This window comes from Perna viridis, chromosome 9 (assembly GCF_037379345.1).
Source record: "Perna viridis isolate PV_CMFRI_1.1 ecotype Kerala chromosome 9, ASM3737934v1, whole genome shotgun sequence".
Classification (NCBI taxonomy): Eukaryota; Metazoa; Mollusca; class Bivalvia; order Mytilida; family Mytilidae; genus Perna; species Perna viridis.
In genome coordinates this window covers 32,903,128-32,928,601 of record NC_142453.1, presented here as the reverse complement: position 1 = coordinate 32,928,601, position 25,474 = coordinate 32,903,128, and the positions used below count along the sequence as shown (strand labels likewise).

General features: G+C 33.6%; 2 protein-coding genes across 4 annotated transcripts in view; one reads left to right on the top strand and one right to left on the bottom strand.

The window, feature by feature from the left end:
• Positions 1-25,474, top strand: part of LOC148607876 (uncharacterized) — a 184,396-nt gene that overhangs the window by 33,813 nt on the left and 125,109 nt on the right. The gene's annotated exons all lie outside the window — the stretch shown is intronic.
• Positions 1,498-25,474, bottom strand: part of LOC148607882 (VWFA and cache domain-containing protein 1-like) — a 48,666-nt gene continuing 24,689 nt past the window's right edge. For 2 of the 3 annotated variants that reach the window (XM_088547107.1, XM_088547108.1), the window contains 13 exons: positions 24,657-24,834; positions 22,933-23,075; positions 22,329-22,495; positions 21,367-21,477; positions 20,137-20,238; positions 18,811-18,913; positions 17,712-17,810; positions 16,859-16,981; positions 16,223-16,323; positions 15,634-15,753; positions 15,073-15,209; positions 13,889-13,900; positions 1,498-10,252 (listed from right to left, as the gene is read on the bottom strand). In XM_088547107.1, coding sequence (XP_088403233.1) covers positions 9,915-10,252; positions 13,889-13,900; positions 15,073-15,209; positions 15,634-15,753; positions 16,223-16,323; positions 16,859-16,981; positions 17,712-17,810; positions 18,811-18,913; positions 20,137-20,238; positions 21,367-21,477; positions 22,329-22,495; positions 22,933-23,075; positions 24,657-24,834 — 1,734 coding nt within the window. In that variant the 3' untranslated portion in view covers positions 1,498-9,914. The remainder of the gene's footprint in view (positions 10,253-13,888; positions 13,901-15,072; positions 15,210-15,633; positions 15,754-16,222; positions 16,324-16,858; positions 16,982-17,711; positions 17,811-18,810; positions 18,914-20,136; positions 20,239-21,366; positions 21,478-22,328; positions 22,496-22,932; positions 23,076-24,656; positions 24,835-25,474) is intronic. The other variant, XM_088547109.1, reaches the window with a different exon arrangement.

Here is a 25,474-nt window from a genome sequence, read left to right as displayed (position 1 = left end):
CGCTATTTATTTGATAACTGAAAAGTGAGTGGAATGGAAAACCTTAAAATGGATGGAAACATTTGTCAAAAATTAATTTTGACTAAGTTCAAGTTGACTAAGATTGTGTTGATTTGACAGTATATTAACTATTCTCAAGCAATAATTTGTCGCCTTAAGTAAATGAAGTAGCATCAATATCGAAGATGTAAACAAAGAAGGGGGATCCACCGAGACCGAGATCACAAAAAGAACAAAACTAAACAATAAAATACAAACAGAAAAATGAACCTCAATAAATTCCCTGAATTTGTTCCATTTAATATCATCTGTAGTGCGCTATTTTGGCCTTATTCACTGATTTAGGCAACTGACTCCATTTTCAAAAAAAAAGCTAAAAAAAAAACGTTACAGTAATTCATTCAAACGGGAGGAAGATTCTTGTTATATTTGGTTTCATATTTGGTTTCATGGAGAAATCACGAGTCTATTTTTGCAGACATCATAATTTTAAAACAATAACGAAATGCATTCTAGTTTTATGTAGGAAAAAATTAAAACTTTGAAAAATGTTTACTATTTCTTACTTGACTCGAAAGAATAAGAACTGAAAGGAGATGGCATTATACATCAATTCAACAGTAGATATATGTCTAGACGTTTGACTAGACGGAACCGTAAGATGTTTGTGCGTTCTTTGTCTTCTGTTAACTTTGCTTAAAAAAACCAGACATGGTGAAAGGTGACACATCACCAGAGTACAACTTAAACAGACATGGTAAAAGCTGACAAATCACCAGAGTACAACCTAAACAGACATGGTGAAATGTGACAAATCACCAGAGTACAACCTAACCATACATGGTGAAAGGTGACAAATCACTAGAGTACAACCTAAATAGAAATGGTGAAAGGTGACAAATCACCAGAGTACAACCTAAACACAAAATAGAAGATACTTTTAGACATCACCTAAAGGTCCTCAATAAGTGTAAACACCTTAAGTGTGCTCCGTAAGGACCTGACAACAATACAATCCACGATACAACAGGAGGATGGCACTTTTCAAAATATAACTAAGAATGTAAAATAACGACACAAAGACTCATTGTTGACCAACATTTACTTACTGTGGACAGGCGCATGTTAGCACGGGGGGTTAAACTAATATTATAAGGCTTCAACCACCCCCATTAATGTGTGGTCAAAAAATGAACTGAAATAATAAAATACATCAAATAAACACATCATTCTCAGTTAGGCTTTTTCTTGTTCGACTTTGTCTATTTTGTTTGGACAGTTGTAGTTTGGAAGCATTCTACCGTCCACCTACCCTAAGTTATTGTGATACTTGAAAGACGATAGTATTTTGTTAATATATATGTAAATAGTATTTCACAAAATTACAAATATTTACATCCGGAGTCATCAATAGTTTCCATATACAATCTGGAATAACTGGCACAGTACCATTCTCCGTAAAAATCAGGCAGTGAATTAAACTTCATTAAAACACTATTTTAAGTGTAGTTTAGATAGTTTAATTGAATTTTGTTTGTTATACATTGTATTGAATACAAAAATATCAATCATAAATGAAGAAATCAATACCTATTTTACGCATATTCCATACTTTGGTATGCTGTATACGTGTTACAATGAGTAAAAACAAATAGTGTACAATAAAAATCACAAAATATTGTTTAATATCTGTAGATATTATATAAATGCAAATGATTAAGTGGTCACTATTAGTACATGCGACTATTATGACTGTTACATTTTGTAAACATGCATGTTAGTTAAATTTGTAGCAAATCTGTAGTAGATTTTTTTACTCCAAATAACACAGTAAAGAAATAATTTATTTATTTGTATTATTAAATATCCCCTGATAAATGCTACATCTTCATGGTGATTTTTATTTCATATTAGTGAACGGTGAAATGTGCGAAATATTGACAAAGCAGCATAAATAAAAATGATAAATGAAATGGAATAATTAAATGTGAGCATGCACAGTGTAGAGTTCATTTCCACCGTTAAACCAAATATCATTAATCATCATTTTCGATTATCACTTTTCCATCCAGTGTTATTGTTTACTATTTCGAGTACTTCCGTTGTAATTTCACGATTGTTTTTCTGTGTTGATTTGGTGGAAATATTATTAATTTGGTGAGTTTTTTACTTTATCTTTGTATAAATATACTTCCGATGGTTAATTACATACATTTTGATAATTAGATATAATTTTTGTAGGTTTATTGACTTTAATTTTAATGTTAGGCAGATTGATTTTCGAGTGCACCGCAATTTTTCACTGTATGTTGGGTGCCGATCGATAAATTATTTTCTCAGTGAAGCTTAATAGCGATTTAATTAATTAAATCTTAATTAAGTTCTTTTTACATATTGTATTTTCATGCTTTTGTGTCATTTTCTATTGATTTTCTATTGATATTGTATTACTATTGTGTTTGTATTTTTTGTTTTGATTGGTTATTTTCTTGGTTGACGACATAGGTACATTGTATTTCGTTTTTCTATTTTCAGTAAATCGTCAATATCGTCAACATCGTCAACATCATCTATATTTTTTGTTCAGCTAATGAAATGTACTCTCTGGAATCTCTGGACTCTCTGGTTGTTGTCATTAAAGATGTTACGCATTTACTTATATATTTCCACGCCCATTTGCTAGCCAACACATTATTTACAAATTAATCATTTATCAAGTGACAATGGATGACAATACGGAAGACTTAGTAGAAGCTAGTAGAGAAAGAAAGCTTACGGAAAAGGGATTGATGTATTCCATGAATCTTTATAGAAACCAACGTACTCGTCTTATAAAATCATTGACAATCCTAAGTGGTGAACTTGAACGATTGATATCGCAACCAGGAGACGTTGATTTGGTCCGACCAGTGTATTCTAAGTGGATAGGTATATACGAGGAATTACTAGAGACACATGATAAGTACCAAGCAATTTTTACTGACTTGAACGATAAACAAGTAGACAATGCTTCGTTCCAGGATAAAAATCGAGTCTTTCTATCAACAAATCAATCAGCAAAGGACTGGTTTATATTGAATAAAGCGAAAACAATATCGCCGCAACATATAGTTCAAGATGATCAGAGATCACACAGATCCGGGAGCGTAAGATCGCACAGGAGTTCAGGTGCAAGGTCCCACAGAAGTGCGAGATCTAGTAATGCAAGTCATATATCCAAAGCCAAGTTAATGGAAGAACAACGTAAGGTAGAATTGCTAGCAAGAGCCGAAGCGTTAAGTGAGAAGAAACAACTCGAGGAAGCTAAGTTAAAACTTAAAATTCAAGAAGAAGAATTGGAAATAAAAACGGAGCTTAAAGTTAGTGACGCTAAATCAAAGGTGATAGAGGAGCTGGAGAAAAGTATGAGAGACGACGATTTGTTAGAATTTAAACTCAATAGACATGAAAATCTAACTGAAGTATCTTACAATCAGAAACCTAGACAATCAGAGGCAACACGTATGAAAACGTATGTACAGGAAGAAACGTCACGTTTAAATCCGCAAGCATCTGAATGGATTCCAAGTAAGTGTACGCCTAGGGTGAAGAACTACGACTTAGTAAATAGAAACACACCTGTCGTTCCGTCAGAAAGTATTTCAATAGTCCGCGAGCTTAATAAGCCGCAAATCGACATACAGAAATTTGATGGCAATCCTATGTTGTTCAATGGATTTAAGAGACAATTTCAAGCTAGAATTGAATCGAATACGGCTTCCTATGATGAACGTTTAACTTACTTGTTACAGTTTACCCTTGGAGAGCCACATCGTATTGTAAAAGGATTTTCTCACTTGGATGCGGAAACAGGCTATACAGCGTCAATGAATGAACTTCAGGACAGGTACGGTGAGCCGGATGTGATAGCTAATTCGTTCGTTAGAAAGGCTTTAGATTGGCCCGTGGTTAAGCAAGATAACCCCAAAGCGTTAGATGACTTTTCGATATTTCTTACCGAGTGTTTGTATGCTGTTCAGAACGTCGATGAGGTCAGGGTGTTAGAATACTCGGACAATATGAAAACTCTAGTTCGAAAACTTCCGTTCAATTTACAAGACAAGTGGCGTAATATAGTGTATGAAACAAAGTCACAGCGAAGAACTTTGTTATTTAGTCAACTTGTAGATTTCGTTAAGAGAGAAGCAAAAAAGGCTAATGACCCTATTTACGGTAAAGACGTTATGCGTACACCCTCGTCGGTAAAGAAACTTCAAGAATCGAAATCCTCGTCTTATAGTAGTCGTAAAACGTTGGCCACGTCAGTTGAATCTAACTCTCAAAATGATCGTAACGATAGTACGGACTCAAAACCTAATGCATTTTCGAAACCATGTGTTTACTGTGGAAACTCAAGTCATTCACTGAAGATGTGCGACAAAATTACAAGTAAGTCTCTTAAAGACAGATACGATTTTCTCAAGTCTAAAGGTTTCTGTTTCGGTTGTCTGAAATACGGTCATCAGAAGGTTGTATGTAGTCAGAAGGCAACGTGTTCCGTGTGTAAAAAGGGTCATCCGTCAATTCTTCACGTCGATTCACGTAAACAGAAAGTAAATGAAACTTGTAATGACAATTCGGTTAGAGATGTTACTAGTTCTGCAACGTCTACAGGGGCTGGAGATGTCGTCCAGCAGGCACTTCCAATATTACCAGTAAGAATTAAATGTGCGAAAAGTGACAAGTTTGTTGAAACTTACGCTTTTCTTGACTGTGGCAGTACCGCAACGTTTTGCTCAGAAACTATCATGCGCGAATTGAATGTCGAAGGAAAGAAAACGAAACTCGGTTTGCTTACAATGACACAGACGGAAACGGATGTGAAAGACTGTTACGTAGTTAGTGGTTTGGAAATCAGTGACTTAAACGGTAATAATGTTATATCCTTACCGACTATTTTTTCACAGGAGAAATTACCAGTTACTAGTAGTGATATCGTTTCAGTAAGTGACATTTCAAATTGGCCACATTTGCGTGATATTCCATTACAAAGGATTAGTAACGATCACGTTGGACTCTTAATCGGAGTTAATGTTCCTCGTGCAATGGAGCCGTGGAGTGTGGTACCGTGTGCTAATGGTGGACCTTTCGCGGTTGAGACTGTGCTTGGCTGGGTAATAAACGGTCCGTTGAATGTTTCTAGAGATGAAAATACTTCTTATAATTTCGTCAGAGCCAATCGCATCAGTGCGTCAGTTGTGTCCGAGAATCGTATAGACGTTTCGCTGGAAGATCAAATTCGCAATCAGTTTGACTTTGACTTTTGTGAAAGGACTATTGATGATGTCAATTCGCCTTCCGTAGAAGACCGTAAATTTCTAGATAATGTTTCAAGATCGATAACTCTCGAAAATGGACATTATATTATAGACCTTCCGTTTAAGTCGAACGAAAACGCGATGCCGAATAATCGTAAGCAGGCAGAACAGAGGTTGATGTTACTGGCTAAGCGTTTTGAAAAAGACAAACACTTTCAAGATGAGTATGTAACGTTCATGAAAAAAGTTTTAGGTGAAGGATATGCGTCGGAGGTATCATCAGAAGATTTGTTAAAGGACGATGGTCATGTATGGTATCTACCACATCACGGTGTGTATCACCCACGTAAGAACAAGATCAGAGTGGTTTTCGATTGTGCGGCAAGATTCCAAGGTACGTCATTAAACGAACGCTTACTTCAAGGTCCTAATCTTACGAACAGTCTCGTTGGAACATTGATTAGATTTCGGCAAGATGACATTGCAATAATGGGTGACATTGATTCCATGTTCCATCAAGTGCGCGTGCCTACTGAAGATGGAAATTACTTAAGATTCCTATGGTGGAAAGATGGACACACTAACTCGAAACCGATCGAGTATCAAATGAACGTTCACCTTTTTGGTGCCACGTCGTCACCGAGCTGTGTCAATTATGCGCTCAGACAAACTGCAGAAGAAGGCAGAGGTCATTTCAATGATAAAGTGATAGATACGGTATTGAGAAACTTTTACGTAGACGATTGTCTTAAATCGGTGGAAATAGTTGACGGTGCTATTACGTTAGTTCAGGATTTACAAGCGCTTCTTCGGAGAGGTGGATTCAGGATAGCTAAATGGATTAGCAGTAGTCGAGATGTGATGCGATCGATACCGATATCAGATAGAGCCAAAGAAGTGAAGGACATTGATTTAGATCAAGAGATTTTGCCGATCGACAGAGCGTTAGGCGTTCAATGGTGTGTTGAAACCGATACTTTTCAGTTTAAGATATCTCTTCAAGACAAACCGAAAACCAGACGAGGAATCTTATCAATGGTCAGTAGTGTGTACGATCCGTTGGGATTTTTGGCTCCGCTTACTTTGAGACCGAAAATTATTCTTCAGGAACTATGTAAGTTGAGATTGGCATGGGACGATCCGGTACCCGACGTACTATTACAGAACTGGGAGATTTGGTACAACGATTTGTCGAGACTTTCTAGCATCAGTGTGCCTCGTTGCTTCAAACCACCCGATTTCGGAAACGTGTTATCTGCTCATCTTCACAATTTTGCCGATGCCAGCGAATCGGGTTACGGTGTATTAAGTTATCTCAGACTTGAAAATGTCGACCACGAAATTCACTGTTCATTCGTAATGGGCAAGGCTAGAGTTACGCCATTGAAGCAAGTTACTATTCCCCGGTTGGAACTTACGGCAGCGACGGTCGCTGTTAGGACTAACAAGATGATTATAAGTGAACTCGAAATTCCGATAGACCATTCGTATTTCTGGATTGACAGTATGTCCGTTCTTCGGTATATCAACAACACAACCGCTAGATTTCAAACATTCGTAGCGAATAGACTTTCAGTTATTCACGAGGGATCGAATATTAGTGATTGGAGATATAGTAATACGAAGATGAATCCTGCAGACATATCGTCTCGAGGTGCATCTGCTAACGATTTGCTAGAAAAACATTGGATCGACGCACCGGCGTTCTTGAATCGGCATCCGGGTGAATGGCCTAGTCTACCTACAGAAGATCTCGGGAACATCGACACGGAAGATCGAGAAATAAAGCGTGCGAAAGTTGCTACAGTTGTGTTAAGACTAAACAACACAAACATTGACATTATGTTAAAACTTTTCGAGCATTATTCCTCATGGTATAAGTTAAAACGTGCCGTAGCTTGGATAATAAAAGTGAAAGAGCAATTACTGAAGCGTGTGCGTAAACTACAGACAAGAGCAGATCACAGGATTAGGCATAAACTGACTTTAAAAGATCTTGAAGAATCCGAAAACACTATTATAAGTATTGTGCAGCGAGAAGCATTCCGAAAGGAAATTGGTGCTTTGAAGTCAGGAAATCCGAAAATTCACAAGGACAGTCGCATAAGAACTCTTGATCCTTTTCTTGATGGAAATTTATTGCGTGTCGGAGGACGCTTACATTCTTCAAACTTACCAGAAAACAGTAAACATCCAGTTATACTGCCAAAGAACAATCACGTGTCGAATTTGATACTTCATCATTTTCATATTCTTTTGAAACACAGTGGTCGTAATCATATGTTGTCAGCGTTGAGGCAAAGATACTGGATAATTAGTGCTCCTTCCGCCATCAGAAAGATAATTTCCAAGTGCGTAAATTGTCGTCGTGTAAGTGCTAAAGTTGGAGAGCAAAAAATGGCAGAATTGCCAGAAGATCGTGTGTTACCGGACGATCCGCCTTTTACTAGAGTCGGTGTGGATTATTTTGGACCTTTTGAGGTTAAACAACGCAGATCTAGAGTTAAACGTCACGGAGTGATATTTACATGTTTGGCCAGTCGGGCAGTTCATTTGGAAATCGCTTCATCATTGGACACTGATTCGTATATTAACGTTCTAAGACGATTCGTTTCTCGACGAGGACAAGTTTCACTCATAAGATCTGACAACGGAACTAATTTCATTGGTGCGGAACGGGAAATGAAACAAGCTATTGACGAATGGAATTTACATCAGATTGAAAGTTCGATGCTTCAAAACAGTGTTGAATGGAAATTCAACCCTCCTAGTGGTTCCCATTTCGGAGGTATTTGGGAAAGGTTGATTCGTAGTATCAGGAGAGTAATTTCAAGTGTGATCAAGGAACAAGTTCTAGACGATGACGGTCTACATACACTGATGTGTGAAGTGGAATAGCAGACCTATTACTATGAACTCTGACAATCCGAACGATTTAGAAGCATTAACGCCAAACCATTTGCTTCTGATGAAATGCAAGCCGGTTCTTCCTCCTGGATTATTTTCTACGACTGACAATTACTGCAGACGTAGGTGGCGTCAAATTCAGTACATGTCCAATTTATTCTGGAGTCGATGGTTATGTGAATACCTACCAATTCTTCAAGAACGGCAAAAATGGAACAATGTTAAGAGAAATTTACATGTTGGAGATGTAGTTCTAGTAGTTGATTCGAACTCTCCAAGAAATTCTTGGCCTATGGGACTTGTACATTCATTGATTCCTGATCGTAATGGACTAGTTCGTCAAGTCAAAGGTAAGATTGGTTCAACCATACTTACCCGTCCGATTGACAAACTGTGTACAATTTTAGAGTTAGACTAGTTTAGGGTATTATGTATACTTACCTAGTAGGGACATTTTGAGATATGTTTCATTTGTTATTTTGACATTTTCACTTTGATTATTTTGTGAGGGTATTTCTTGTATTTTTTTTTTTTTTTTGGTTTATATTTTTTTGTTTTATTGTAATTGCTCGCTATGCTTCACAATTAAGGGGCTGGTATGTAGAGTTCATTTCCACCGTTAAACCAAATATCATTAATCATCATTTTCGATTATCACTTTTCCATCCAGTGTTATTGTTTACTATTTCGAGTACTTCCGTTGTAATTTCACGATTGTTTTTCTGTGTTGATTTGGTGGAAATATTATTAATTTGGTGAGTTTTTTACTTTATCTTTGTATAAATATACTTCCGATGGTTAATTACATACATTTTGATAATTAGATATAATTTTTGTAGGTTTATTGACTTTAATTTTAATGTTAGGCAGATTGATTTTCGAGTGCACCGCAATTTTTCACTGTATGTTGGGTGCCGATCGATAAATTATTTTCTCAGTGAAGCTTAATAGCGATTTAATTAATTAAATCTTAATTAAGTTCTTTTTACATATTGTATTTTCATGCTTTTGTGTCATTTTCTATTGATTTTCTATTGATATTGTATTACTATTGTGTTTGTATTTTTTGTTTTGATTGGTTATTTTCTTGGTTGACGACATAGGTACATTGTATTTCGTTTTTCTATTTTCAGTAAATCGTCAATATCGTCAACATCGTCAACATCATCTATATTTTTTGTTCAGCTAATGAAATGTACTCTCTGGAATCTCTGGACTCTCTGGTTGTTGTCATTAAAGATGTTACGCATTTACTTATATATTTCCACGCCCATTTGCTAGCCAACACACACAGTCATATACCAAAAACTTCATATATGTGGAGCAAAACACAATCTCCTTCGCAGACTTCCTATCACCGTTTCCTGATGTACTACTAAGAATTACTCCGAGTGAAACTTTTCAGAAAGCATTATTTCCGTTTACCGAACCAATTTGTCAAAATAGGCAGGTATGATTACTGAGTGTGGCAGAGTTGTAAAGCTTTGAAGTAACGAATATATACGCCCCCCTCTTGGGCAGGAGATTGTAGTTTGATAACGCAAATTATTTTTTTTCATATGAGGACATCATTATAATACACCCTAATTGATATACGCGTAATAATTCAAAATAGTTAATTGTTTACACATTTGTTCTTTGTTTTAATAAACCTTATTTGTGCTACAGAAGCACAATGTACTATAAACACAACCATGATGAGCAATCTTATTAAGTACTTGACTGTAACCCAGGATTTATATATGGATTAGGTTCTGCAACTTGATGTGATCCTGGAAAGGGCTCATCAATTGGCTCATCAAATTGTTCTTGCTCCCTTGTGTGACAATAATCTTTTAATTCCTCCCCGGGAATTGCCGATAGATATGGATCTGCCTGATCTTTATGGAGACGGTTTTTTTTACAAATTCTGTACAATCCTATAGATATTATAGTCAATAATATCCCTGCTGCAAGACAAGATCCGGCTATTGCGGCAGTTTTCTCAACTTCTGTAAGACCACCTGTGATTTTGTCTGGTGTTACTGGTTCTATTGTAGTTGTTGCGTCTGTAATAATACAAATATGCAAGAATGGTGTTAAGATATAGAGATTTTCTATTTGTTTTATTTTAAGTAGTGATCTTTATAAATATTATACATAATTACATTTGAAAACACACAGGTTTTAGTGATATTTCTAATTAAGAAGTTTTAATCATATATTGATAGGTAATTACGCAGCACTAAAGCTAAGAATCATGCAAAACATGGTTCAAAAGCCTACATATTTTTGTTTTTGATATTTTATTTAAAATGTTATAATAAATAGAAATTCAAATGTGATTTTTTTCATATAACCCTTGGTCGTAGGAAACAGGAATTATATAGAAATAATTGTAGAACTCAAACTCAAGAGTTACAACTTAGTAAATGAAACTGAAATACAATACATTGGAATAAATAACTTTACATTTCATCAAATATGATGTAGAACTACAAGATTGTACCTTTTCTGGGGTGTATCACATATATAATTTGCATTTTTCTAACAGAAACTACCATTTAATATTTTAAATTCATATATGGAATCATGAAGCTTCATTACGAACCTCTACAAATACTTGCATGGAATAATAAATATAGATAGAGGCTATAAAGAGCCTGAATCGCTCACCTGGTTCGATACGCAACATTCTATTTTTGTAAAAGCGATCAAGATTTTTTAACAGAAAGTCATAACACTCATACCTAAGGAACAATCATATCAATTTTTATTAAATTTTGTCAAATAGTTTCTGAAGAGAAATTTGTATAAAGTGATAACATCAAAATAGCAAAATGATGTAGAAGAAGGTCTATAACTCCAACATGGTTAAACAGATTTAGATGAAAATTTGACCACAGACAAATATCATCATGCTGAACATTTTAAGAAAAACTGAATGCTCTATTTTTTTAGTAACGGTGGCTATTTTTTTTTTATTTATCAAAAATCCCCACATCAAGTTTGGTTGTAAGTGTTCTAGTAGTGTCAGACGAGAAGAGTTTGTAAAAGAAATAAGTCGAAAAGGGGCAATAACTGTAACATGTCTTAACTCATTTACACAAAGTTTGACCAATGATAGGTATCATCATGCTGAATACTTTTATCCATGTCAGAATTTGGCATAACATAACAGTTTGGGAGATATCTGCGAAAAACCTCTGCCTGACCCTTATCTTCCATGTTTAGTACGGGGGCCATATTTTTTTGCCGGATCACACATCCCCACACCAGTTCTACACAGAACACCATAAGGAACATTCATACTGAGTATAGTTCAAGTTGGTCTTGTAGTGTCATACGAAAAGATTTATTTTGACAAAAATAACATGAAAAATGTCGAAAAAGGTCGAAAAAAAGTCATTTACCCCAACATGGCTTAACACATTTACACGAAAATCTAACCACTGATAGATCTCATAATGGGAAACCTATGTAAGATTATTGCAAAAACTCCTGTTGTACCCTTATGTTGTATTTTTAGTAACGGGGTCATGTTTCTTGACAGATTACTTATTTCCATATTAGTTCTATGCAGAACTCCCGAAGTAACATTCATTCCAAGTTTAGTTCAAATTGGCTCCATTGTTTCGTGAAGAATAATTTTGAAAAATTGTAGACGACGGACGCTAAGTGAGGGCAGAAGCTCTGATGACCCCTTTGACCACCTGAGCTAAATTATACGCGGTAACGCCAAACGTTTGAGGATAAAGTTCTTTCCAAATTATCAATTGACCAATACTCTAGTGAAGCATTCCCAGTTCGACATTGGATGTGGTAAACGTCCTGTTCATATTTCCAGTTATTGAACATAAAAATATTACTGGAATATGTATGGCATTAAACATTGCAAAACAATTTCTAATGAGTTTTTACCGAACATACAAATATAACACATGACATTAAATAAGAAAATCAAACATATCCAAGCACAAATTGACATATTTAATTTAAATAAAAAATAAAATTTAATAAAAAAAATACATATAAAAACCTACTTATTTTAAGGAGGTAGATATAAGATAAGTGACACAACACTTACTAATCATTCGAATGTTTGTATTCAGCATTTTATGTCAATCTCATGTAAGCATCAAAGTAACTTGGATTGATTTCATTCTATTTCAAATGAAAGCTTGATAGGCTTTGGCAAAATTGTATAGGATACAAACATATCAATGATTTCAAGAGTTATGTACTTTGCCATAGGTCTACCTCCTATAAAACAATTTAAAAAAAATGAATTCAGATCCGTATGCAAGTTATAGCAACATTAGTTACATAAACTGATTTATGCGTTATGGATGAGTAATCAAGGAAACCAAAGTTACAACCGTAATCAAAAGAATGTAATCCAGGGACAAAGACCAGACATGGAAAACAGACATACACAACAAAGAACATAAAGTAACTACATTCATACATACAAAGTAACAAAAGCAAATGAGCAACTCGGACTCCACTAAAAACTTGGAGAAATGAATATATCATTTTCTTTTTAAACAATATTATATATGATGTAACATTTTTCACAGATATATAATAAATCACTACAGAAATTTCGTTGGTGACCACGTGGTATTGCTGCAGATGTAAGATAGTTTGCCTCACTAGAATATGCTACACGTAAACAGTTAATTATGAAAAAAAGACAAGTATACAATCTGATAAAAAGCTTCGTATACCATATTTGATCAAATATCGCATAAGATACTAAAAGTAGTTAAAAAAAAACCGTATTATTCCCAACCTTATAGTTTAATTAGTATTCCAGCTAAGAATCATGCGAAATGTGATGTTTGAAAGCCTACATATTTTTATTTTTTTTATATTTTGTTTAAAAATGTTATAACAAACAGAAATTAACATGTGGCATTTTATATATCCCCTGTTCATTGGATATATAAATAATATATAATGTACTATATAATGTACTATATAATTCAAAATTAACGGGGTTAACTCTGTTTTAAAATGTCAATGAAACACAGTAGAGAGTATTTAATTTTCATTGTGAATCATATCCTAAGAGCAGACCGATTAGAATGAATGACTACACATCTCATCATATAGACCCACAAAACAACTTACAAATTACAAAAGTAAGAATATGTTGCTTTTGGGGTATATAACATTACAATCTGCATGATGTTTACAATGACTGCTACTTTACACGTCAATTTATTCAGTCAAACTGAAGATGACACAAATTGTGCAAATACATCTAACCATTTCAAGTTTTAAAGGGATACTGATGAACTACTGTTAGGTTTTAATTTCATATTAATATTTATTTGTCTGCACTCTAATTACAGCTATCTAAAACATTTGTAAGAATTATTGATGATTTGAATATAAATATAAACCAGTACGTGGTTGCAATTTAAATTATAGTGTCAAGTATTTGACTGCCTTCTTTACAAAAAGATGATTATTTTAGAGTTTAGCAGATTGAAATAGTTTGTCTTATGATGTTAGCAGTGTAGATGATGTATTTGAAAATCTTGAAAAACAGATTGATATACTTTAAAAACGGTTTACTGAAAATCAAACGTAAGCAAGCCTTTATAAATGTCATGCTATGTTAATTGGCAGTAGAACCTTTTAACCCTTAGTTACGTATTTTCTGTTGAAAGTCAAGCACACTCCTGTATACTTACTCGACCCTTTAACTATAAGAATAATTTTTTACTCTTATACATACAACGATAATGCTGTGTTATCATTATTTCTTTAATTAGGGGTTAATGATATACGTCCAACCGACCGGAATAAATATCAGATAGATTCGCAGTTAGGGACTAACGATATACGTCCAACCAACCGAAATAATTATCAGACAGTTCCGCAGAAATGAGTCGGGGAAATGAATTCAAAGTGGAAGTAATATTCAAATTGATTTAAAATTAAAATATGCAGTTTATAAGCAAAGAAAAAAACACAGTATCTTGATCTTGAATGCTTAATTGTATCCTATCTCGCTCCTTTCAGCTACTGTCCATTTTTTAATTACTTAACAAATTTAGAAAAATGTATAAGTGCGGTGCTTGGCTTGTGCTTGTGCCTAACTTATATCATTTACATCGCGAGGAGGTTTAACCAAATACGCCTGCAAATGGGTTCAGATAGATACTCGCCCGCATCATGTCTCAGCAATGCTCCTTTTGTATTTTATTTTGCTTTTTCTTGTATGACGTTGCTGGTGTGCTTGTTTAGATACATTTTGACATTGATCAGATAGTTTCTAATGTGTGCTTTTTTCCACTTCTGATGCTATTTTTGATAGCGTTTTTACTTATATCTATTACTGTTTTAAATTTTATGTATGCCACTGTATGTCAAAGTACAAAGCAAGTCAGACTTCCCCGCTATAACGGAAACTGTTATGGGAAGATATTTATAAATTATTGATCTGACATGAGTTATCTCCCCTTTTCAAAGTGCATTCAAGCGGCGGATAATTGCCCTAATCAGAAAATTTGAGACGTTTGAAAGGAAATGTTTAAAACAAAATAAAAAAAAATCCACTGTGTTAGGAAAACAAATCATATCAAATACTCACAGTTTTTAATATTACATTTGTATATGGAATGGTAAGTTTATCTGAATCCAATTCAATAATTTTTATTTTCATCCAATCATACTTGTGTCCTATCTAAAATTTATAATATATTCCCTTAAAATATTGATTTATGGAATCAGTTCTACCAAAGATAACCTTTCGGAGTAAATACATGTCGTAAAAGTTACTGTAAACGCAAATTATGACGACAAACGAAGACGTAATGACTCCGTGCTGATTTACGTTAATAATTTTTCGTACAGACTTTGACTGCAAACTTACCACACGTATTACTGTATTCTGATTTAACCTTCCCAAAAGTACACTGTTCCTTTGACCGACAGCAGGGGTTTTTAAGCAGATCTTTACCTGTACTTGTGAATTCACACCAACTACATTCCGTCTCACTGTAGCAGTCTCTGAAAAAGCCATGAGCATCCACATTGTATGATCGATGATACTCGGAATACATTTTCTATCCAATGACCATTTAAATTGTATGAAAAATCTGGTGTGTGTGTCCACTGATGAAGCGCTAATGTAGGAAATACAGCAATATCAATCATAAAAATGCTGTAAGTTTAGGTATACGTGTTTATGGAAATGACCTCACATCATCATCATTAGAACAAATTACTTAGGGAGTTCAAGATTAAAAACTAAATCGTTTACAGGGAGTTTTCAGATCTATACAAATATAGATACGATTTACATGTATATGTTTTATAAAGACAATTATTTTCGTAATCGAAATATTGATTCAAAGTATTGACAAAATAAATTATGCTAAAGCAAAGACGGAAAAAATAAAAGTATAGAATTATGCATAGCAACATTACTTACGTTTGAGTTTGCTTAGAGGAACACGATGCTGTGAAACAAGCTTTCAATCCCGTGGTTACATCCGGATCACTCACACCAGACGTGTCAGGTATTCTGGAACTACATGGTAAAATGGACGTCCTTCAAAAGAGAAAACAGGCTTTCTAATGCATAAAATACTGCACATCTATTTTGTTTATTCTTTGTGCCTCAATTTTACAAAGAAATGAATTGCCCCCTATGTCATTGTTTCGATCTCCGGTCAAGTCATAACAAACACTTTTTACAAGAGTAGTTATTTCCGGTTTAAGCTCGTGTTATTCGGTGAAAATGACATCTAGTTTTCCCTGAGTCATAATTATGTGTTTCAGTGGAGAGACGCACTTTCTCGTTGACTGTTGCGGTTGTGAAAGCATATTATACTTCTTTCTTAGCATGTCAGGTTAGTACAGTACAAGGCATATTCTATTGAGCAAATAGATAATTTATGGGTGTTTCGCTTAAGGTTATATCTTATATTGCATGTTTGTCTTTTATAAAGACTTCAAAAATCTTAACAAACAATCAAACAAAAAAGTTTAAATAAAACTTTAATAAATTGATTACATACTGGCTGTAAGAATTAGAACAGACATCATACTGAATAGGTTTATGACAAAGACAACCACAAGTGTTGGAACAAACTACTACATCTGGACTTTTGGTTTCATCCTGTTCAATTACAAATTTGGTCAGACGCATTATATCAGGACTTAACATTTTATGAGCATCTCTGTTAGTTTACTTTTGTTTCTTTGTGCGTGACATTTTGAATATATTTCATTTTCTATTTTGTTTGTGTCTGTTTCCCTGTTATGTTTGTCCCTACGAATCTGAGTTACTTTGATTACTATTGCATTTTATTGGCTGGTACTATATGTTAGTCAAATTTGACTTATGGCACATTAAATACCCTGTGATTGACATGGTTTGAATGTAACAATTAATTGTTACTGATTTCAGTATCTTACAGAATCAGGTAAAATATAACCGACAACTACTTACACGATGGAGGAACTTTTTTAAACTTTGAATGATGTAAACAGTTCAAAAGATTTTTCATTTAAACAATACCGCAAAAGATAGCATGTAATGATAACTTGAGGAAATAAGGCTTATATATGCGACATTATTGTATTCGTCTCAATACAAGGTAGAATGAAAAATTTCAAAATAATTGATTCTATTGTCAAATGCAGATACGTACACAACAAGATTTATCTTTTATTATATCTGCTCTTATAATAAATACGTTTGTATTTTTTACTGGGCGAATTTCTATCATTTCCCCGAAGACCAGCCCGTCTGGTGTATCTGATCGCATCTTAACCTAGTAAAAGACAGAAATATATATACTGTTCACTGATTTTGTTTATATTATGCGTTTAACTTAATCTGAACTTGCATTATTGGTAGTCATATTTGTGCCCAAAGTTTTTATTTATATATATTAAAAAAGTTTTATTTTTATTTAATTTGTGTTTTTTTCCTTGTTCGTTCGTATGATTGTTTGTTCATATTTCGTTGTTGTAGTCATTGTTTAAGCAGAAACAGTGATAGTAACGCGACACTTTGTTTCTGTGCTCTTTGTTTTTGTCCCTTGGATAATTGACTGTAGATTCCAGGTATGTAGGCTCGAATTCATATGGGGAAGACCTGGCGTATTCCCCTCCTAATTCCGAAAATACTTTTGTTCAATTCAATGCCAAAGTAAATCTAAGTATGAACAATTAATAAGTGAACAGTAGCTACATTTAAAACATAACAGTGAACTTAATACAAACAAATTACAAATAAAATGTATTATTTATGCAGAAAGTGAGACCCAAACTTTCGGCCTTACGGCCTTCATGGGGAGCAAAATGTCGAATTGAATTAACCACTTCACAACACATTTCATTTATTAAAATCTATTTACACCCCTCTTAAATGAAACCCTTGATCCACCTCATGGTGCAGCTAAACTCCTTTTTAATTTGATACCCGACAGCAAAATAACGATATCGCCAGCGCTGTTTACATTTTAGCAAGGCTCTTCATTCTTAACTTGTATTACTCACTCTAAATGACTTCAGAATTATATTCTCTGATAAATCTTGGCAATCATTATCATCTGTTAACAAACCTTCCCCCATCATTTTCTTTGCTATCAATGGCTCCTATAAGAATAAAATATAAAGGAACACTATTTCCACAATCGTGAAATGTCTATAAAAACTGTAAGGTTAATCATAATTGTATTTTTTACTGTATACCAATTATCATAAATTAATAGTTAATTCAATAAGTCTGTAATCCTAAAACATTCGGACATGATAATCATTTTGAACACTTAATGCTGAAATATATAATGTAAAATATGATTTGAACAGTACTGCTTGCAACAGAAATATGTAAAAATAGGTAAAGAGTTTATTAACTATAGCTTGCACAGTTTCTTTGAAGTAAAGAATAAGGTAACGGATGTCGTAATTTGGACCGGAAATTCGTCCTTGTTAATAACGTTGCGTCGTCGCAGCGTCTTCAAAAACGTTTTGACCAATAAAGAACGCCATGAGCAATAATAATCCAAGAATGCAATACTGTTTCTGAATTGCTTCGTTCCGCAATCTCCTTTGAAGACCTATAACCGCTTCCTATGTATCACTTCGTTTGCTTTTAGGCTTGCTATACAGGATGTGAACAATCTTACAAGGCATGTACTGTACTAATTTGCATTTAACTTTGACCTGTTGAAGACTTGTTTATGCCATGAAGGGCAATAAAAAATACCGAACAGATAAACTCTATATAACATTCAAAAGGAAATGTCAAAATATTTAAAAATAAAACGGAAGGTATATTATGAAAGTATTTTTATTTGTGGATACCAATTTGTGTGGATAAGGGAAGAAACACAAGTTCGTGGGTTCTTGAATTCGTAGTTTCTAGATTTTTAATATACACATGAATGGAAATCTCATTTTCGATGGAAACCAAATTTTGTGGTTTTGCCTTCTCACGAAAATCACGAAAATTAGTACCCCACGAACTTCTGCAGTGTACCTATCAGAAGAAATTCAACAGACGTATTTTTTACTGATAGATAGTAAACTGTCGATTAATTTAGATCTTAAAATAAATAAATCCTCTGTTTAATTTAACTAGAAAAAAACTTGCTTCAACTGTTATATGTTTAGGTTCTTTGAATTCTGCTTCACTTTTTGTGTCTTTTAACCGTGGATGCATTACAATGAATCCACTGTCGTCTACAATCATGCATCTGTAAAACAAAACATCGATTACATTTCTTTTTAATATTGCTAGGGTATAGACAAAAACGTGTTTGCAAAAATAATTCCGGAAGGCATTACAGGAACCTTTATTTATATATATTCTTTGATTTTTAAACCTGAAAGAGCAAATAACTTCTTTTTCTATTAAAGGCAATTAAATGTTTAAATTATCTGATATGTTCGATAAGAAGTTCGATAGGATTTACAATGAAACCAAAAGTCCAGATGTAGTAGTTTGTTCCAACACTTGTGGTTGTCTTTGTCATAAACCTATTCAGTATGATGTCTGTTCTAATTCTTACAGCCAGTATGTAATCAATTTATTGTAGTTTTATTTAAACTTTTTTGTTTGATTGTTTGTTTAGATTTTTGAAGTCTTTATAATCTATCTACAATTTCATTTGAACTTTAGTTTTGAATAGGTTTGTTATCATAAGACGTCGGATAATTTGATTTTATGAATACGAAACAAGTTACATATTTAACTCTAACAGAACACTGGTTAGTTTAATGGTATGGCAATAAAAACAAATGAAAAATATTTCCTACTCCTTTGAAAAAAAATATTCGGAGCAACATAATAGTTTGTCCATCTGTTTTTATTCTTCGGTATTTGTTTGCCAATTTATGTTACAACCTATTTGTTTGGCTGATCTGAGGGTCTTACTAGGCCGAGGGTAATGACAATTTGTAATCCAATATAATATCACATAGACAACGCACAGAACTTGACGCTTACTGGATGATACATATTTAAAATAAGACGTGTGCTGCTGGTAGAACAGTTCATGTTTACACTTTGGGGTTACCTAATGTCCCTCGATTTTTTTTTATTAAAGTTTATTTATATGTTTTTGTTTTGTTTGCTGTCTCGGATTTTTTCCTTTTTTATATATGTGATTGCACTTCATTTCATTGTCAACATTGAGAATCGTCTTCCTTCCATATATTCCATATTAACCTTAAGATCATGTCAATAGACTCTAAAGTCTCTGAATTTTTATTAAGTTTTAATGCCATTGTATTTTATTCGAAATTTATTATCATTCATCAGGTTTTTACCTTCCATGCACATTTGATTTTATATATGAAATCAATTTTACCTTTAAATAGTCCGCGTTTGTAGTTTTGTTCAAAATATATTTTTTGTTTGTCCATATGCTTTTGCATAATTATAATTGATTTTTAAGGCTCTATTTGGTAGACTAACCTGGGAGTCGCTTGTTTACATTCTGGATAAACTTCATTCATGAACCAGTTGAAATACTCCAAAGGTAAATCTGCTCCAACCGTTGCTGTGACAGTCTTTGTACTAAAACAAGAATGTATTACATTATATATGATAATATACATATACGAAAACATATTTTACAAGAGGTTTTATTTAAAAAAAAAACCGGAAAACTGATGTATTTTCACATATCAAAGAATAAAATCAAGCATTCATTGACAAATATTGTAAAAACTAGAAAATTTGTAAGCAATGCTCACAAACTTGATACCTCACTCCCCCATTTGGTGACATGCACTTTTGACATTCATATTGATCGTTTAAATCAAAGTTGGAAATAGGATGTGCATATGGGAACATGTAACAAAGATTCAGTGAAGTGTCATCCAATTCCAATCAGTACTGTAGTAGAAGTAACGAATAAGAGAGGGGTCACCCATGTCCCCATATTCACAAATGACAACGTCCGTGTTTGTTTTTCACGTAGAACACCAAATTGGTTCGGATCAAAATTAAAAATAGAAGGTACACAATGGGAACATGTTATGAAGATTCTGTGAAAGTTTAATTCATTTAACTCCATTCAAGGGTAATGAAGGAGTAAAGAATAAGAGATGCGACCCCATGTCCCACATTCTTAAATGAGAAAGTTCATGGCAATGTCCATGTTTTGCTATGTAAACCACCAAATTGATTTGAATAAAAATCTAAAATAGGAGGTGCACAAGAAGTCTTATTATATTCCATTCAGTTTTACAGAATGAGTAAAGAATTAGAGACGAGTCCCCCCCTATGTACCAATTTTCACTGATGACATGTTTTGCAATAAGAAACCCCCAAATTTATTCGGATTAGAACCTAAAATAAGAGGCGCCCATTGGGAACATGTTATTCAATTTCATTCAGTGGTGTAGAACGAGTTACGGAAAAGAGATTGGCCCTCAAAGTGTAACAGAAGGAACAAAAGAAGATAGAAGGAAAGAAGGACAGACGGACAGACATCCCAATGACTATAAACCCCCACTTCCAAAGTGGGGTATAAGAAATTTATTAAAAACACAAAAAGAACTTCTCATACCTATGCATTCAATTAATGCATTGCAATGAAGCGGAGAAAATACGAATTGAGCATTGGTTTTGAATGCTATCAAATTTTGAAATTCTGGATAAAAAATAATCGAAAAGAGACTTACAAGCCTTTTTACTTACTCTCTCTTGAAAATGGTGTGGATAACAGACAGAACAATGCCTGATCCCCAGGCGTCAACATATGGTGTAGTGAGAATAAGTTTTCCAGGGTGAGATAAAGCAAGCCGCCACCTACAATAATTTAACAATTACTGAAATATTAATGAAACAATGCGTTTGTTATCAATCTTTACTGACTTTTACTTTACGATTCATATGATCTTCAACTTGAAAAAAAAATATTGTTCACTGATACTTAACAATCGAAACATTTTCTATAGTCGCAACTGAACAGTGAAAAAAAAACTGAAAAAAAACTATTTTAGAATACAAAATACGAAACTATTATTTTTAGCAAAAGTTCTTATATTAAACAATATTTTTTCATCAGGTGCCATTTCGTCAATGTTTTAGTATGCAGCAAGTTTAAGTACACATATTTCACTATATTATATTTTTTCTTTTCTTTTTTTTTCTTTTTTTTTTTGTTTAAGTGAACTTTAAGAAATAACAAATTTTGTAGAATAAAGAATATTTAAAAACATAGAGTATTAATACATTCACGGTCTATAAATAAAAATAGTACTATTATTTTTCAACATAGAGGCAAATACTTTTCCCAGAAAATACCTTATTTAATTTGAAATGTCTTTTGTATACCTGTTTAACAGTTTTATGTTATCTTTATTTATTTTACTCCCGACTGGACACATAATAATATAAAAAATATTAATATGATTATGTAACCATTAAGTAAAGTTCATGACAGAATGACTTAACTTAATATCATGTATCGGGCAGGGACAGTAAATAGTGCATGAGCTGGAAAAATTAAATCAGCACACACGCTCCTGACTTGTTTCTGATATTTCAAAGTGAAATAATGGGTACAACCTGGTTTAATGGCTAGTTCCTGTTTATATACTGTATAAATCTGCGTTGCCACACAAGAGTCAAAATGGGTGAAATAAAAGTCAACTCACCACGTTCTTTTTTCATGGTCATACGTCTTTTGTAAGGACACGCCGGGAAAAATTCTTACAAAGCCTGCCTTCGTTGCCATATATCTCCATGACACATGGCGAACTGAACTTCTCTTCCAGAACTGTTCAGCTTTGTATGTTGCCCAGATACTTGGTCTAACAGTAGGCTAAATATAAATTAATGAGGAAACATTAAAATCTTGTATAAAGTTATGGAGTTGCTATCTTGATTAATAGACCAATACAACATTAAAGTAAGATGAAAAAAAAATGAACAATATAACTAAAGTAAAAGGAAGATTCAAACTAAATGCTAAATGAGCTTTCTCTATCATGACAATTGTTTAGTCACCAAATGAGATTACAAAACCTGTAGTGATTAGTTTCAAAATTTGTATAATCGATTGAAACATAATGAAACAGGCCTCTATTACTTATGACAAAAATGAAAATTCGAAAACGTGCAGTATTTTGAATACATTTATTTCATACTTTGGATAAATTTGTTTGCATAGTCATTGATATAAAATAGTCCCAATATTCTTCATCATTTTGTTTCCTTCTTCAACCCATTGTTTTATTGGCACCATTTTGATAGTTTTACCTTTAAAGCTGGGTTTTCGTTTGTTTCAGTCTCTCCGGTTAGATATTTTGTATAGAGCGCTATATCTTGAGCTGTTACTTCACGGTCAATGTACTCGAAAGGGTTCTCAAAAGCCGCCTGGGTGAATTTAACGCATGAATGATCTGAAATAATTGGGAGAATTCTACACAAAACTACTTGGAAACAACTTGAGGGCATTATATATATATCGATGTTCTGAAACGATTTAATTATATTTATCTCATATATTGATAATGATTATGTGCGGTTAGTTTTTGCCTAAAAACGTCCATAACAATTAAAAATAATTGAAATAAACTCACTTTTGCGTTTGTTAATGAAAAAACGTAAAAAATTCTATTGAAATATTTACTTGCTTATTTGTTTATTATATTTCCTTTCATTCTCCTTAAGTAAGCAGTTTTTCTAATATTTTTTCCCGCAAATTATTCATATGGCACAACAATATTTAACAAAGTTTTATCACTGATATACACTAGACAACATAAACACACATGTGCAAAATACAATTCCGATCCTTAATCAATTCAAGCCTAAATTAAATTTGACAAAATAGATATTACACCACCGGTCCTGACTACGTATAGGCATTTCAAACGAAATGGTGGTTTTTCGACGTTTTCTTGCGCGGCAAACCTCTTTCTTTCATTGAAGCGTGAGTATATAGTGGTAATAATATAGCATTTGCATGCTATAATGTCATAATCGGAAAATCAGTGGTCACATCAGCATGAAGAATAATTTATAGAAAGTAATAATTACTCATTGTTTTAGAAAAAAAAATAACCAAGGAATGATATCTGAAAGAGTAATCAAGGGAACCAAGGTTATATCGGTAATCAAAAGAATGTAATCCAGGGACAAAGACAAGACATGGAAAACAGACATACACAACAAAGAACATGAAGTAACAAAAATCATACATACAAAGTAACAAAATTAAATGAGCAACTCGGACTCCACTAAAAACTGGGAGCATGGACCAGGTGCACCGGTAGGGTAAGCGTCCTCTGCTTTTCTAGAAACACCCGTCGAGTTGCTCATAAAAAGTCAAATCCGGGGTAGACAAAAGAGGAAAGGAGACCTTTTGAGACGCAATTCCTAATACCCCTGGTGAGACCAAAAGTCTACTAATATATTATAAAATTATGAATTATAGAAGTATCAGTAGTCCGTCCGTAAAATAGTTCTTGGAAGCGTCCGTAAAATAGTACTTGGAAGCGTCCGCAAAATATTTCTTGGGATGACCGTACGTAATAATATGAGATTCTTGAGGCGGCCTTCCGTAAAACATTTCCGGGGACGACCGACGGCAAAACATTTCTTGGGACGACTGAACCTAAACATTTCTTGGGACAACCTATTAACGATATGTTTTTTTCCAGTTCCTTTTATGTAAGCCTCTAAACCCTTTCCTGAAAATCAGGATTGTTCCTAATTACTAATAAAACATATAGAGAAAAGCAGGATTGGATTTTGAAACAGAAATTTAAATACAAAAGAAGGAATAGTAACAGTGGGGAATTCAAAGTCGTTGCGTTTATCCAAGAGTTTATTTGAAGCATTAATTATCTCTTTTTTTCTCTTGAGATGAAGATCAAAATACGAAAAGCATTTAGGTTTGTCTTTTTTAATTGAAAACAATTTCATTCATATATGGCAGAAGTTGAAAGAACTGTACAAGATTGAAAACAGATTTATACCTAATGTGACCTTCCTCTTATAAAACTTGCAGTCTTCGTATTCATTCCTGACAAGGGTTCTATTGTGGAACATGAACACTTGGGTCAAGTCCAGCTTACTTCTGTCAATTCTGCTTTCATCTATTTCCGACGACTGGTCGACAATCACAACACAGACAGAGAAGTTACTTCTTGGAACCTGTTTCAAAAAGAAAAACTGAAACTAGCACTAACTAAATGGCAAACTGTATTGTGAAATACTTTATTAAGTTTATTTTTGTGAGAATTTGCTGATAAAATTTCCATTACATGCTTGTAATATTGTCTTGTTAAACAAATTGGGTGTTTCTAGAAAAGAAGAGGACGCTTACCCTACCGGTGCACCTGGTCCATGCTCCCAGTTTTTAGTGGAGTGCGAGTTGCCCATTTGCTTTTGTTACTTTGTATGTATGATTTTAGTTACTTTATCTTCTTTGTTGTGTATATTCCATGTCTGTCTTTGTTCCTGGATTACATTCTTTTGATTACTGCTATAACCTTGGTTCCCTTGATTACTCTTTAACAACTGATTTGAGAATATTATTTTTCTTTTGTATTTTTGTTCTTTTTGTCGTATGGGTTTGAAATGTAGTCAAACTTAAACAAAATCTCATGACGAAAACTTACATACACGAGCAAATTTACCTGAAATTTGCATCTATGTTTAAAAGTAATTTTGCTAAGCCATTATGAAAGACTCTTCAAATCTGCGGATCAATTGGTGAAATCTTAGGTATTTGTGGATTTTTGGCTGGTTATTTTTGTTATATTATATAGGGTTCGACCCTCAATTATGTTTA